This window comes from Xiphophorus couchianus, chromosome 22, assembly GCF_001444195.1.
Source record: "Xiphophorus couchianus chromosome 22, X_couchianus-1.0, whole genome shotgun sequence".
Taxonomy (NCBI): domain Eukaryota; kingdom Metazoa; phylum Chordata; class Actinopteri; order Cyprinodontiformes; family Poeciliidae; genus Xiphophorus; species Xiphophorus couchianus.
Window position 1 is genome coordinate 1788932 of NC_040249.1, and position 16746 is coordinate 1805677.

General features: G+C 38.9%; 1 protein-coding gene across 2 annotated transcripts in view; it reads right to left on the reverse strand.

Annotated features, from left to right (window-relative positions):
- Positions 1–16746, reverse strand: part of fbxw4 (F-box and WD repeat domain containing 4) — a 40119-nt gene that overhangs the window by 18110 nt on the left and 5263 nt on the right. For both annotated transcript variants that reach the window (XM_028005985.1, XM_028005986.1), the window contains 2 exons: positions 14772–14904; positions 13479–13564 (listed from right to left, as the gene is read on the reverse strand). In XM_028005985.1, coding sequence (XP_027861786.1) covers positions 13479–13564; positions 14772–14904 — 219 coding nt within the window. The remainder of the gene's footprint in view (positions 1–13478; positions 13565–14771; positions 14905–16746) is intronic.

The following is a 16746-nucleotide window of genomic DNA, read 5'->3' on the forward strand; positions in this document are numbered from 1 at the left end:
ACCTGGGAGTGTTACCAAAGTTTATTAATTTACATTACATTGCAATAACCCCACCCCACAGCACTGACTGTCAATAGCTATGACTGGGAAGGTGAGTAGAAAAAAAGTAAGCTTTGGTCTGGATTATTTAGTTAGAAATATGTTTTAAGAAGTTTTCAGCCTTTGTTCCATTTTCCAATAAGGCTGTGAGTAGGGCTGTATCAATTCCTCAAGTGATTCGAGTACATTGATTACTGAAATCCCTCAAGGCAAATAATCTGCCTCCAGGATCATTGCCTTAAAAGCTGTTGTACTATTTAGAACACTGTGTTACAGCCGGTGATTATTTGTGTTGCACAATGCTCTCACTTCCGCCTATGAGTTGTTGACGAATGCTAAGTGTTAGCAGCATAACGTCCAATTTTCAAGTTTGGTCCAGGGAATGTGGGGGTATTTCATTGAGTTCTGATGATGTCTGAGTTTTTATCGTTTTTCGGCGGGACCTTTAAGCATCCTTAAATTGACAAGCACGATGCATGGAGTACGACAATCTTTCTCCTCCTGGAGCTGCTGGTTCTGAGCGAACGGTGGGGAAGAGCGAGGCAGGTGTATTTATACAGGTGAGCGAATAGACTGAACACAGGAGGCTGTTATGCTGTAGTTGATGCTTAACGTGAGTGTAACTTTATGGATGAACCAGAAAATAAATTGCTCTCCATCCCAGTCACAACAAATGAGTGGTGGAGTGCATTCTATTGGTACATGGCTGGTAGATGTGTTTCTGTGTGTGACGGAGGAGCCAAATCCAGTCATTCACATAGACACAAAAGCAGGGCCAGCCCAAGGCACAAGCAAACTAAGTGGCTGCTTAGGACTCTGGGGCCATTAGGGGGCCCACTAAGTGGAACATATATATATTTTTATTAGTAAGGATTTCTATGTGAAAGTAACAAAAACACAAAATTTCATTATAAAGTTGTGATTTTTTTTAAACAATAATATATATTTGATCATGTTGAACTCCTACTTTATACAGGCAAAAGGAAAAAATAAATAGCTCTTGGGGGCCCCCTGGTGGCCCTGGTAGATCACGCTGCACTAGTAATATGAGCTGCCAGTGTGCAGTGTGAATCAAAAACCTCAAAAGCACTAGCGGAAGATAAGTAAGCAAAACAATGTTGCAAAAAAGGAGGAAGAATAGAAAACGGCAGAGATAAAGGTATGTTTGTGTGTGTCATGGTAAGGTAATGTTTATCAAAAAGATTTCTGGAGCTGCTAATAGAAAATTAGCTTGATAGCAACTTTGAACGGTTCAGTTCAACAGCCAAACATTTACACTAGTGTCTTTGTGTCAATATGAGATTAAACTGTAAATGAGTTGATTCTCGTGGTTGGCCCTATATGTTTCAGCAGTTGGCTTCATAATGTTTGATAACAATCATTAAAACTTGACATTGTCAACCGAAATGTTTTCAGATCCGGCTAAATGGCTACTGCATTAGTATATCAATGAGCTACTCTGAGCTAGTTAGTGATGTGTAGTTTGCTGCCAAGCATGATAATTTATGTGGCTAAAAAAAGACATCATTTTTACATGAACTTATAGTTACATGAAACTTCTTCAGGAGCTGTTAAAATTAGTTGAAGGCTCAGAATCACCCCTGGTCCACATTCTCAAGTGACAAAAACTCACCTAGTACAAATAAAAATTTTAGCTGTTGGAATTACATCTCAAAGAAATTAACTTAATCAAAGTATGTCATGAATATGTGTGTATGTATTCCATCTTAAGTAGGGGTGCACCGATTGCAGTTTCCTCTTCCGATCGCAGATTACCAATCTTTAAAAAGCCTGACCTACCAATTCCGATTTTAGCCGATACCGTTTTTTATTTTTGTCCGAAATGTTACTAAATATAGATGTTTTCCTGCTTGATACACCCGATTCAGAAGATCGCAGTTCAGCAAACACCTGCTAATCAGCCATCAATTGAAATCAGCAGGGCTGAAGCAAGAAAACCCTAAAACATACAGGCCAGTGTGCCATGAGGACCAGGGTTGGGAAACACTGTGCTATAGAGTTTCTGTGAACCCTGAACCTTGGTGGAACTAAACCAGGCCTAAATACACGCTGGAGGTACCATTCAATCTCAGGGAACGCCTTGGGGTTCCCCCAAAGGAGCCGGGCCAAATGGTTTGACAGGGGGAAGTCTGACCCTCTCTGCTAAGGCTGCTGCTTCCGCGATCCAACCTCATATAAGTCGAAGATAATAATAAATTTTAGACAATGACTTAACCTAATATATTTTTGCAAAAGACAAAAATCCGTATTTTCTCAGAAATTGGTGGTTTTTATCCTTTTTCTTCATTTGTGCTCTAGTGACTTGTTCCTGGTTTTGCCCTGGTGCATCACATTTTAATTGAAAAACAACAAAAATGGCCTGTGACTTTGACCAAGCAGAATGCATGCATGTTTAGAAGAAAAAAAGTTCTTCATGTCTTTAAAAGTTTTTTGTTTTTTTTGAGATATAAGGTTTTTGTCGTAAATACAAAAACCGATAATAAGCTTGGAACTAAACTACACATGAACCTCAAACTCCACACAGGACTCTTCTGGATTAAAGCTCCATCAATCTTCCAATCCAATCTGATCAGAATTTGTGAAGGAATCATTTTGTCTGTAAATGTTTTAACTGTGGAATCTTTCAACTAATTTATTTATGACAGTCTTAACTTTTCTCTGTTTTTCAATGAATGTTCTGTAATCTCTGTGTACTGCTGCCAGTCTTGGCCAGGATTCTTGTGTAAAAGAGATTTTTAATCTCAATGAGAAAGTTAATAATAATAATAATAATAATAATAATAATTTCTACATTTTAGTAGGGTGTTGTTAGTTTTTGCATTCTTTTTTTGCAGGGACTATTTCAAAAAACATCAATAGTTTTCTCAGTCTGTTGTGCAGAAAACATCATCAGTTTCCACCTTTTCACAGCCATGAAAACAGTTTTACTCCCTTAAATAATGAGCCCCAGTTTGCTAAGCCTCACTGTGATGAGACTGACGAATGAATGAAATTCTTGCCTCTCATAATGATGGTCTTGACTTTAGTTGGAGTTAGCTTGGAGAAGTTTTGTGTTAGAAGGACACAAAGCAAACAAAAAGTAAGTCAGTATTTATCTTAGCCTCTGGCCCCTGGACCAATTACAATGAATAAAGGCGAGCAGCCCATGTCTCTGCTCTGGGAATATGAAGGCATTTGGCTCTGGACTCCAGGGGCGGTTTGGCTTTGCCCCGTCACCCCAGACCCCCACCTCACCATCAGAAAGAGGGTTGTTAATTTGTTGCGCTTGACCCCGGGCTTTGTGCCTGATGTGTATCTAGTTTGTAAAAAGTGCTTTTATCTGGTTTCTAAATATGTCTGGGCTCACAGGGTTATGATGCTTTTATATTGGTCAGGGAGGGAGACAATGGTCAAAGGGTACAAGGGCTGACCCCATACCCCCCACCCCACACTCCCTCTCTCCCGTTCACTCCCGAGCCTCCTCTCCCTTGCTCCATCGGCCCTTTACACACCGATATGCATGATCAAACATTAGCATGCACACAATCATGCACTTTCTCTCTCACGGATTCACACACACATATGCTAGGACCCCGTTGTTCCATCTTCACCCCCTGTGGTCCTTTTGGCTTCTGTTCGTGTCTTCTGTGTGTAGGGTCACCAGGACATTCCTCAGCCAGCCCCTTGGCTCTGTTCATCCAGCTGGAACCAACTGGGATCCAACACCAACCATCCACACAACACAAATCATCTGCAACCATGATGGTTTCCAAGTCTGTTGGTAATTTAGTGATTTTTTTTTAAGTCAGTACTAATGGTGTCATTTTCACCACTTTGCTATGTGAACATTAAGAACATTATTCCAATGTTATGACTTTTACATTAGAACACAAAAAGAGCCAAAGATAATATATTAAGTCCAGTTCCATTTTAGGTGGAGAATCACAGATGACTTGATTGGGTTCTAAAAAAAAAAAAAAAAAGGTCCTGGTTAAAACTAAGGGATTTATGCCATCCTCAGTGTGAAGCAATGCCTTCCTAAAAATCTAATTACAGGTCAGAATTCAGCACAAGAATTCAGGACAGAAATACTGTTTGCAAGGGAAAAAAGCCTTAACTTTTGGAGACGAACAAATTTTAGACCCTTGCTAAGGCAGATAAGATCGGGGGATAAGATTGAACGATTAAGGATTAATCTCAAAATTAAAGAAAAGGTCGTTCATAAATCAGCTGGCTGATAAATTGGTACACCCCTAACTTACATCTTGCTCAAATTTCCACTACAGTGTAGCATTGTAGTGTAAACAAAATTTAAACAAGATGCAACAGCTATGCTGCAAAATATGCCAACTTATAAATGCATAGCGCTTATACTTTAAAATTGCTCATTTTAACTGTAGGCCTTCAGCTAAAAATAAATGTTTTAACCATCCATTTATCTTGACAGATTTTTTTTAAAAATCTTTATCTTCTCCACTTTCTCCTGCTCCTACTATGTCCTCTTTTCTCTTCCTCTTCTTCCTCCTTGTCTTGTATCCTCCTCTGTCCCCCATCACTGCTGCTATTCTACCTCCTTATTTTGTTTGAGCTTGCTACGTTTCATTAGCTAGGCAATTTGCTTAACCAGTAAAAAGATAGTATGAAGAGGGACTGTTTCAGCTCCACGGTGTGGGAAGAGCTCTGTGCTCCTCACGGAGAGGACATTGTCCTCTCCACTGACTGTCTCATGTACTTTATCAACTTCTGCGTGGAAAACATTGTGCCCATCACGAAGGTAAGGTGTTTCTCAAACAACAAGCAAGCCTTTTAGGTTGGGAAACAAGGAGGAACTGAGAGCTGCAGAGAAGGAACTTGTGAAAGAAATTTAGGGAGGGAAACAAAATCCACAGAAGTTGGAGTACAGCAACATCGGTGGGGTTTGAAAGAGCCTGAAGACAATTGCCTTGTAGCATGTTGTCAGATTCCTACAACTGTTTATCACAGCATGATAAAATAAGTTAAGCTACCAAAATTGACATTAGTGGATGAGATACATCTTAATGACCCAAACACTTTACATGCAGGTGAGTGGACAAATGAGAGGAAAAAGTGCTCCAAACTTCAGCGGCAGGCCATTAATTACTCGGAATATGAAAGTAATTTTGTTCAGCTCTCAATGATATGTATTTAAAAATAAAAATAAGACAAACATATCCATGAGCCAGGGTTTTCATAAAACGGTAAATTTTCATTAAAAACTGAATTTATTTTTAGGACTCAAGGATTCAAGGATTTTTTTTTATTGTCATGCCCTTTGCTTGTTTGTGGTATGAAATTTGGACTCACATCAAAAAATCTAATGCACAAATAAATAAATAAATAAATAATAAAATAATTCATGTGATATGTAGATGCGTATATAAAAAAAGTGTGTGTGTGTGTGTGTAAACAATTTATGAGATGAAGTTGAATTGGGTACAGCTTGAGTTCAGAGGACTCAGGCTGTGAGGTATTTTGGTCACAATAAGCATTCATTTTGGCTGCAGGAAATTTCACGCTGTTCAAGTTAAATTTTTCCAGCCGGGCGAAATAAAAATGGGTACTAGTTTTCAAACAGTATTACGGTGTTTGGTCACTCTTACCTTCTATGAAATTCACATATGAAAACCATGGACCACATGAAAAATTAACATATGCCATGTGTAGTCTTAGACTTAGACTGACTTTATTGTCATTTTGCATGCACAGGGTGTATACAGAACGAAATTTCGTTGTATACGGCTCAGGACAATGTTTTGAGCTTCCAATGTTGTGAGGTTACTCCAGTCATCAAGGCAGATGGTGAACTAAGCAATCAAAGAAATCAAAAGTACAGCAGGAGGGAGGCAAGCTGGGTGTCAGGGGCACGAGATTACTGTCTTTAATTATACTTGACCGATAAACAAGCCTCCTGTCACTAGGTGGCAGCACTGTTCAAATTAGTCAACAGGCTGCTTCCTAAAGCCAGTAGAAGTAGCCTACAAAGGCACACAGAGGATAAAAGCGCGGATGTTTTGAGGAGACAGAGAGAGATGGAGAAGTTTGTGACAGTGAAAACAAAAATGGCGACAGAGGTAAAGGAAGTATGACTTTAGTTTTACTAAGAGAATTTTATTTTTTAAAAATACAAGAATAAAGTATTTTTTAAAAATATTTCGAGAGCAAAAACATTTTTATTAAGAGTACTTACTGTAGTTACTATTACTGGCAGAATAAAGATGCAATTTTGCCAAAAGTTGTTAATTCATGAGGGAAAAAAAAGTCATTTTAATAAGATAGAGTTATCAAGATGTGAAAGTCTGGTTCATTCTTTGAAATAATAAACAGTTGCTTAAACAATAGCTTCAGGGTCCTGGGACTGATAATTTGATTCTGATGTGTTAAAATATTAAGTATTTTCTTATTTGCAAACCCAATACCAGTCACAAGATGCTGAGTATTCCTTATTTCAGTGCAGTGTGGGCCAGATTATTATGAAAGTATAATTTTATTATCACATTATTGCAAATTCACTTTAGTACTTAAAACAAACAAGCAAATCACTTACTCCACTCCATCATAAGCACGTAACTGTAGCTCATAGAAAAATGCCAGGAAATAGACAAAACCTACTTGCTGTGAATTCAATAATTTTATCTGCTTTTCATTTCTTCTGAGATGTCAGGTTTAATTTAAGCTGGGAGACTCTGCCTACCTGCATCATCCAACTACCACACCTCCCCCTCAGCCAACCAGCACCAAGTTGTTGCTCTGCCTCAGCCAATCATCACTCAAGAACCCCTTCAAGAGGCCAAACAACCATCGATCCACCTGCTTCCCAGCCGTGCTTTGATTAAGATAGCAGGTACATGCTCTTAGATGACCTTGTGGATTCTCCGACCCTCGTTCCCAATGACCCCTGTTCTTTGCTCCCTGGCCCCTCCTGCAGGAGCGTCCGTTTGGCTTCTCGGTCCAGCCTTGCGCCTCCCTTCCCTCCTGAGGTACTGGGGCATCTTTCCTGGGGCTGGTCTCAAGCAAGGAGACATCTCTCGCTGTCTCCATGCCCTATGGTGACTCCTTCCCTCATCTTCACGGCCAGCATGGGCAAAAGGTCCCAGAAGTCCTCCCGTCCTCCAACCAAACGGCACCGGGGCCACCCGCTTTCCACTCACGCCCACGAGCTGGCCCTGACCAGTCCTTACCCCACTTTGGCCAGCAATCTCTCTCCCGCTCCTGCTGCTTTGGCATGAGCCTCTGCCTCCACCTCTGTGCTCCATCACCCGGCTCTGATCCCGTCTCCTGCAGACATCCATCACCTTACCGCGGCTCTCATTTCTTCCATGAACGTCCTCCATCATCCTTCCCTGAGGTCGACCAGTAATTTGAAAACTTTAACTTGAACTAAACTTGATGGGTTTTTCTTACTTCTCTGTCTTCCCATTGATGCCACACCATGAGATCTTAATACAAACCCAGCTGAAAGATCAATGCTGTTTTTTCTAATGTTTTATCTTTACTCATTAATGGATATGATTTCAAATGCAACTGAGTAACTTTACTCAAAACAAATTCAAATAAAAGTAAAAATTCAGGTTTTGTAATATAACTTAGGGTACAAAATAGACAAATAGGAATTACAGCAATACGAGTAAATGTAACTAATGACTTTCCACCCTCTATGAGAGCCAAAATATAGTTTTTTTGCCACATTGTGAATCGCTTCTACTTCTGCATTATCCATACAGGCAGCCTACAGTACAGTAAAATAGTTATGCTTTTATTTGTTTTGGTTCGCACAACGAGCCACAGGCGATTTTCGTCATAGTACCCGGCAAGAATTTAAAACCACTTTCACCCCTGCTGATAACCCAGTAGACTCACGTTTCTGTGATAAGCTCTAATTACACAACAGGCCAAGCTAGTTGTTTAGAACAAGCTGAAACTCCACTGCAGCTGCTTGTCCACCTGTTCATTTCTCGCTCGCTAAATAGACCAAGACAGTCTTCCTGGTAAACCAAAGACCAGAGAACACCTGTATGAGACCGAGATATAATGAAAGGTGCTCGGTTTGTGTTTGTGTTGTGATTGTGCACGAAGGCTTATGTGTGCTAAGTGTTTCTCCCACTGTGTTTATGTGTGTAGTAAGTGTGGGGCATCTGTAAGGTGTGTCTCCCTCTTTGGGAGAATGCCTGCGTGTAATGCATGTCTGGATGAAGCTATCTGTGTTTGCAAGGAATGTAAGCCATGTGTGTGTGTGAGAATGTGTGTAATGAGGGGGTTCAGAGGGAGCTGTGATTATTCTCACCTCCTGTGGTGCAGGTCCTCTGGCTCTGTGGGCCCCAGGGAAAGCGCCCTGTATTTAGCGTGTGGGAACACACATTCTGCCCCCTTATCGTTGTATTGTTGCTGCTTCGCTCTTTTCTTCTCTTTTCTTAACTAATTGAATTCTTGACTCCTGAGCCACAGGGACTGCTCAGGAGAGACCAAAGAGAAAGACATGAATTTCGGGCTTTTTCTTGCGGTTGAGTGGGACAGAGCAGTGGGGGTGAAACTGGAGTGTGTGAGGTTGGATGGTGGCAACAGCAGCAGTGGGAGTGCAGTCGGAGAAGGCTGTCTGGGTGGCTACAGTGGCGTCACCCTATACTTACAAGAGGTCAAAGGTCTTACCCCCTGGTAGCGGTGAGAAAGTACTGAATTGGGGACGGTTTATCCAACAATCTTGTCCTGTTTTTGGAATGTTTCAAAGGCACTTTTAGTCCATGCGACAACTTTGTAGTTGTGCTTGAGGAATTCTTGACAAATCAAGAATAACCCTTTTGGCTGATCTCACCTCTCTTCAGGGCAGCTTCTCTCTTAACTGCCTTCTTCCACCCAAGCCCCCTTTCTTCACATTTATATTAAAGCAGTGTTATCCCATAAAGGTAATGCCTGCTTTGTACCAGGTTACCAACCTTGACTGACAAGTAAAAGAGAAAGGGAATGTGCAGTGAACAGCGACAAATTGGCTCTTGACAAATGCCCATCAAAAGCGTCTCTTGAAAAAAAAATTTTAATTTGTATATCTACATCCACAGAAATGATGGGCAAATCTCACTGGAACCTCAGAGAAGGAGGGTGGTCGCCACTACTATGGTTCTTCAAGGTGCAGAAATGTGGATAACATTTCCATACCTTACCAGAGTTACTGCGTTACCATAGTATCACAGCATAGAACAACACCCAGGGCACCCGTTTGAGGTGACACAACCAGCAGCCCCCAGCACCCCACAGATTATAAACGCACTGGCCAAAGCCCCAACACCTACCAAACCCAATAGGCATTCGTGAGATGTACGTATGTTTTTTCAGAATGTGAAGGCATCATGGATGAATTTTCTATTGCACTGTTAGATAATCTGCCTTTATCCTTGGCTTTAGCCTGTGCCTACCAGGACGTCTCAGAAGTCACTAGACTGTTCCCAGTTTGACCAGCAGACTGAACCCTACCTGTGCTCTGTGTTGGCAGTGTAATATAAATAAACCTGTATTTTAATGTTCACTTTTTTCTTTCACCTTTTGTGTATTTTTAAGTTAAATATCTCAATCTGAAGTGTTAGGGTATTAAGAGAGTTTCTGTAATGAAATGAAAATAGTTTAGTCTAGTAGACATTTTTTTCACACATTGTCTATGCTGTCCTTAGCAGAGTTGACATATCATACTGTAATAAATATTTTTTTCCTGAAAAATGTAAGAAAAGTATGTAGCTAATGTTTGACAATAACTGATTTATCGAACTTTATTGTCTTCACAGTAAAATATCTAAAAATTAAAAGGAAATTACGTTTTTTTTCTTCATATCTAATTAAATGTGTAAATATGTTCATGAATATACTCCTGTGTGTGTCTTCATCAAAGTCAATATAAAAAGGATTGATAAGAATCAGCTGTCAAATATAAACATCGTACTCTTTAAAGAATTAAATAATCACACCAAAAAGTTAGAAACGTTGTCTTTAGTGCTTTCTTTAACTCCCAAATATATCAGTGTGTGTGACAGAATGTGTCACTGACAGGCATTAACTTAAAGTACTGTGTACTATGATGCTTTATGAAGTTCGGTCCATTTACTTGTAATAGCTTACTAGCAAGTAAGCAAATACAAGCTTACGCCATATTGATACTCCACATTCAATATGGGGGATGCTGTGACGTATCGCAGCAACGGGCCAATCCGGGAATGACGCTGTGAGATTCAACCTATCGCACTAGAGAACTAAGAAAAAGAAAGAGGGGAAAAACGAAGGCGAACAATCTACGGTTGTAGCCTGCAGATACCCGCTTATCACTCTGGATCAACTTGACCGCTACCTGGACAAGCGTTTCTACAACTTGTTCGCCATGAGGCCTCCACAGAAACAAGCACGGCGGGACTGGTCCACCAGTTCCTGTTTTCATCCACCATATCATCATTTACTTTACTTTTTTTCTCTAATTTTCTTTGGTTAATTCTATTATTTTGTTGTACGACTCTCATGGATAAGTAAATCATTTTTTTCTCATTATTTTAATTTTAATTATTATCATTACTAATACTTCATTATTTTCTGCCTGACGATTAATGACTATCATTACAACTACTGAATCACTTTGCCATTTTTTTGTTTTTGCTGTTATTTTATTATTACTGTAGGCATCAATACAACAGATTTATTAACATCACTGTTGTTAATAATATTATTATTATCTTTCTTTTTTATACATATATGCACTATTATTTTATTATTATCATTATCTCAATGTTACCTAATTTCTCCGCTATCACTACCAGAATTTTTCTGTCTTATTTTCTTTGGTAATTCTATTACTTTGTTATATAACCCCATTGGATAAGTAAGTCATTTTTTTGTTTCATTATTATTATTATTATTATTGATGTTGTTATTATTTGTATTATCGTTGCTGTTATTAATATTTTATTCCTTTCTGTCTGACAGTTGATGACTATCATTGCAACTACTAAGTTATTTATCAGGTTTTTTTCTTTTTCTACTCATCCTTCTCTTTCTTTTTACCTTCACCTTTTCACTCTTACCATCCATACAAATAATAATTTTTGGAATAATGTTTGTCATGATATTTTCAACATGTTCAACAACACCAACATACAGTTGATACAATATAAAATAATCGGTACAACACACCTCACACAGCACAGGATGCACATGGGACTTACAGAATCAAACATTCACACACACTGTACACTGTACACAACTGACAACCACTTCCACTCGTTCTGGTTCTGTCCACCAATACAAAACTTCTGGAAAGAAACCGTCACCAAACTGTCTCAAATCTCTGGCCACACCACCCCACTCTCCCCCTCCATCTGCTTACTTGGTCATTTAGATTAACATAAAGTCCAAACAGATAGCCAGGCTTGTGGCCCTGACTATATCACCAAGAAAACAATACTGCTTAACTGGAAAAATAGGGGGAAAAAATCAGTAGCTCACAATGACTAGGGGCCTCATGCACAAAGCATGCGTGCGCACAAAAAATGTGCGGCGCCATATTTTACGCACAAGTTGGCATGTATAAAAATTTACTTTGTGTCAAAGTTTGCGTAAATATACACACACTTTATTGCTGGTGTGAAATTGTGCAGCAGCCACGCAAACTTTTTCTGTGGACAATACGAAACTACAAAGCGTCAAAACTCACCTAAATACACTGAAATCTGACTGTCGATGATGGTTTATTAATTAATCCAGATTAATCCAGACTGATTATCCTGGATTTCTGAGCAGAAATTATAGAAGGAGCCGTGCGGTACCGGTCCAGCTGCAGTCATCCTTCAGTGGAGCCGCCAGCTTTGTGAATGCGCCTTTCTGGACAAGAAAGCATCTCTATTCTGTAAATGTACAACTTATGCACACGATTCCACTATTTATAATAAACGTCCATTTTACCCACTCAAATGACTCTCTGTCTTTAAATCCCAGCTGAACGCTCTGCTGTTCAAACAGGCATTTGCACAATCTCTTTATTTTCTTTTTTTATTATTTAGATTTTTTCTTTCTTTAAAATGTATTATTTTTATTTTTCTGAGGTTACCTTATGTTCCCTGAAAGCACCTTCTAAATAATATATATAATAATTATTATTATTATAAATACTTTTGTACCCCTTCTCGCTTTTTGTCAGTTTGTAATGTTTATTGTATACGCACTAATTGGTGAGTAAAAAATATTAATAAAAAAAATAGTTTACTTTGAAATTAGGATTATTAATACCAGCCATTGTCTCTCAGAGAGACTACGGATAAGGCAAAAGACAAAATATAGGGAAAGCTTTTTTATACTTGAACAGCCTGTAGGCTCTCAAGGTAGGTGCTGAGTGTAGGACACCAAGTAATCTAAACGTGGATTAAAAGAAAGCCATGGTCCAAGGCCACTGATCGGCTCGGTTTACTTTCCAATGCATCAGCGAACTTCAACGGGGGTGGCAGTTCTGTACCAGCCTTGGCATTTTAACGCCACGACAATGATTCTTATTAGACCTTGAGATCATATCAAGTGTAACAACAGAACATGGGATGGAATTAGACGTGGGATGGCATGGCTGTCCAGCAGATGGGTTGTTATGCCTTACATTGTCAAGCAGATCATCCGCTCACTGTTTAATAATATGAACTAATCCACAAGATTGGATCGTCAAAGAAAACAAAATGCCGGGATGAGGTGACTCAGAGCATGAGAAAGTGTGTATGAAGGAACTGACTTCCTTTATGGCTAATAACTTTTATGAAAAATATGTTTTTTGTACACATTAAGGGTGATGTTGGCGATGTACTGTAGGTGTTGGCCATGCAGTGGGTTGCAAGTTCGATTCCCACTCCACCCAGCTCTGTCATGTCTTCAGGCAAGACAGTTCACCCGCCTTGTCTTGGTAGTGGTTAGAAGGGTCAATGACACAAAATGACAGCCTCACTTTAAACGACAATCCCTCACTACGCTCAAAAGATCTCCACTCCACTTATTGTAAGACAACTACCACAACTACCACCACTTGGCTGGACCTCTGCTGAACTAAGTTAGTCACTTTAAAGGGAGTGAATATTTATGCAATTACCCATTTTATGGTAAATATTACTTGGCATTATTTCGTAGAAATCAATTTTTACTTCCACTGCAAAGGGTTTACTTTTTGTAAAAAAAAAAAAACACAAAAAAAGCCCAGCCAAATTATGTTGCTTATACTTGATTTATAAAAGTCGTAAAGATAAGATAAGATAGATAAGATAAATCTTTATTGTCATTGTCAGAAGGACAACGAAAAGGGTAAAGCACCTAAGGCACTTCAGTAGGAAGTGTAATTAAGCGTTTAGTAAATGATCTATAAGACATGTGCTTCTAAAACTTTCTAAACTAAGCTCAGCTAATTCTCTTAAGAAAGTACTTACCTTTGAGTGGGACTAATCGCAACAGACCAAACTCTGTCAAACATGGGAATCGTTCCTAAAGGGGAGCTGGAGGTCAAAGTCCACATCTAGAGAAACAAATGTCACCAATATTTTTAACACATGCTTAAGTCAGAATCAGAATTCCTTTCAATGCCATTGTGCCCATATAAAGCACAATGAAATGTTTAAAATAGCAACTCTCAAAACACAGAACACCTGGGATGTTAAAATAAGTAAATAAATATCAAGTTTTAGATGGATTAGCTGTGTTTAGGGCAACAAGAGCTCTTGGATGACATGAGAGCAGCACTTGCCCAGGTGAAGCCACGCATATCTGAACTGGCCTCCCAAAAACAACAGCAGAAGTCACACTGATTTGCAGGTACGTAATTTGGTCAATGCTTTATTCTTTGCCCCAAAAAAGTATTTTGTGGATTTGAAACGACAAAAAACAAATTACATTTAAAATAATAATAATAAAAAAAGTTATTAAAAAATGTTAAATTCTTCTAATAAAATCCAAATGTATTTTTAATTAGTAAAATAGTAAAAAAAAAAAATTTGGGGGGGGGCTGAAATTCTTTTATGGAGCCAAAATATTTTTTGGGGGCCAGAATAAAGTAATACCATAGTTTGTTGTGAATTCATGCACTGTGTTGGTTTTGTTCTTTAAGCAAGATGACATTCATGCACGGCTCATTTTGTGCACCAGTATAAAAACATATACCTGTGTCTTGAATTTTGAAAAAAAATCATATTTTATTTATCACTAAAGAAGGGTTCAGTGAATGCGCATATGAAACTGGTGGGTTTGGTACCTCAAAAAAGGTTAAGAACCACTGGGCTACGGGCTCATAAATGTCCATGAGAAGTCTGGTGTGTGGGCTATGTCCGGCAGTATGTTGTACATCTGTATAAAATCCTTGATTACGCACTATTCACTCCGTAATCCATTTTGGAAAAGATCTTATCGGCTGTACATGATCTTAGCCATATTAATAAAAAAATAGAACCTTAAAAATCACTGACAATGAGAGGAACTCCAAGCTGCTGCGTCTTTCCATTCCGCTATGGAAACTAATTTAAATAACATGGCAGAAAGAAGGAAGTGCAGAATTTGTGGTTTACAGAATTAAAAGATGTAAAATATATATATATATATATTTACTTTGTGTTTTACCAGAGCTTAAACAGAGATTTAAAAACTGAAATTTATCAAAATTCTTTATTTAGCAGACAATAAGTCAGTATTTAATTTATCATCATCAACAACTGACTGATAGATGTTCTTACTCGAGCTGTTCGGTCTCTTGATCCACTGATGATGAGTCCGTTTTTAGAGTCCAGGCAGTTCACTTCCTGGCTATGACCCATGAGCCCCAGTGACATGTTACGTCTTCTGCTGTGGACCAAGATCCGTCCGTCACTGACAAAACAAGACAAAACAGCTGTTTAGGCCTTTCACTGCTTATAATAGGTGGGTCTAAAATCAAGTCAAGTCTGCAAGAGCTACCGTCCTGCAGTTTTAAATATCTCCCCGCTCCAACACATCTTAATCAAATGGCTGAATTTCTTCATCAACAGTCATCAGGCTCTGCTGAGGCCTGACAATGAACCATCCATTTGATTCAGGTGTGCTAAACAAGGGATGCATGTAAAGGTTTCAAGATACCAGTTCTCCAGGGCCGAATCTGGACACACCTGATCCAAATGGTTTAAGCCTGTAGTAAAGCAAATAGCTGCAGTCAGAAATCTTTTTTTTTTTTTTTACACATTAAAGAATTTCACTGGTGTTCCAGAACACCAGTGGTTTAAAGTTTAAACCATTAGTGTCATGAAGTGCGGGTGTGAGGTGGTGAGGTAGAGGCAGCGGACCCAGGTATGAGGAATATGGTGATTTTAATGAAGAAGCACAGTCCATACAACGAACAGCAGGCACATGGAAACACAGACGACGAAGAAGCTAACATTGACGAGGACCCGACGAGGAACAAGGAACACAGGTGGAGTTAAATACACGGGAGGGTAATCACAGAACGAGACACACCTGGGAACAATCAAGGGGAGGACAGGACAACGAAGAGACTCAAGGACACAAAACACTCTAAATGAACACAGAAAACACAGATCCTGACAATTAGTGGTTGTATGTCTTGGCAGAAGGATGCCAGGAGCTTATTTATTGCTATACAAGGTAAGCAAGTTCTCTTTCACTTAATAAAGAACATTTATTCAAATATTTGAGGAAGAAGGATCACAACAAATTCAAACCTGTGTATGTTGGTTAATGATTACGAGACCAATACCAGACCTTCTGAGACCAAGGCCGACGCCGAATGTTTAGAACTTCAAAAAAAAAACCCACATAATTTCTGGACATTGCTTTTTGTGCGCCACAAAATGCAGAAATTAATGGAAAAACAGTTAACTACTCAATCAAAACTACTTATTGGTTTTAAATTAATAGTAGTCACAATAAGCTAATATTTAAGTTACTAAATGCAGCCACATATTGATACGTGTTCTCTAAAACGGAACTATTCGGCTTACGTTGCACAATACTTGCATGATCAATTTAAAAAGGCTCATAAAGATTTGTCATATTTAAAACATCTTTTTATATCATCATCTGAATAAAAACAATTAATCAGAAAATCAGATGTTACACACTTGCTGTTCATACAAACACATATCCTTGACATATCAATAAATTATTTTGCATTTTCATAGTATTATTAGTCCATGCCACCATGCAAATTGCCTTACGGGGGAAATCCCAAAACCATGAGAGCCAAAAGAATCTGTGGGATTTACAAAATTCACGTGGCCAACAAGGACGATGCAGGGACAACAGATTTCAGGAGCCAAGTCACTTCAGGCTGTAGTGTGAGCGTAGCCAAAGTTGCAGGTTGGTAGGTAAACACCTAGACATCTCTAAAAACAGTCCTGCTTTATTTTCTGGTCATGAACAAATTTATTAACATTAGTTCAGGTCTGATTGCAAGACGATAATTAGGATTCTTGCTTCCTATTTGGTCTTTAGTGGCATGGATTCTTTAAAGAGCAATCAAAAGCCTTTATAACAAAAGCAAGAGCTGTCTCGGTCAAATGCTGATAGCATTACACAAAAACATGTCATGCAAGTTGCATGGCCCTCTCTTACGCACACCCCATAAGCCATGGTGCTGCCCAGTTGGGAAGCTGTTTCTCAAAGCCAACATTACAGAAGAAGACGTCTAAGAATAAGTAGTAGTTCAGATAAAACCAG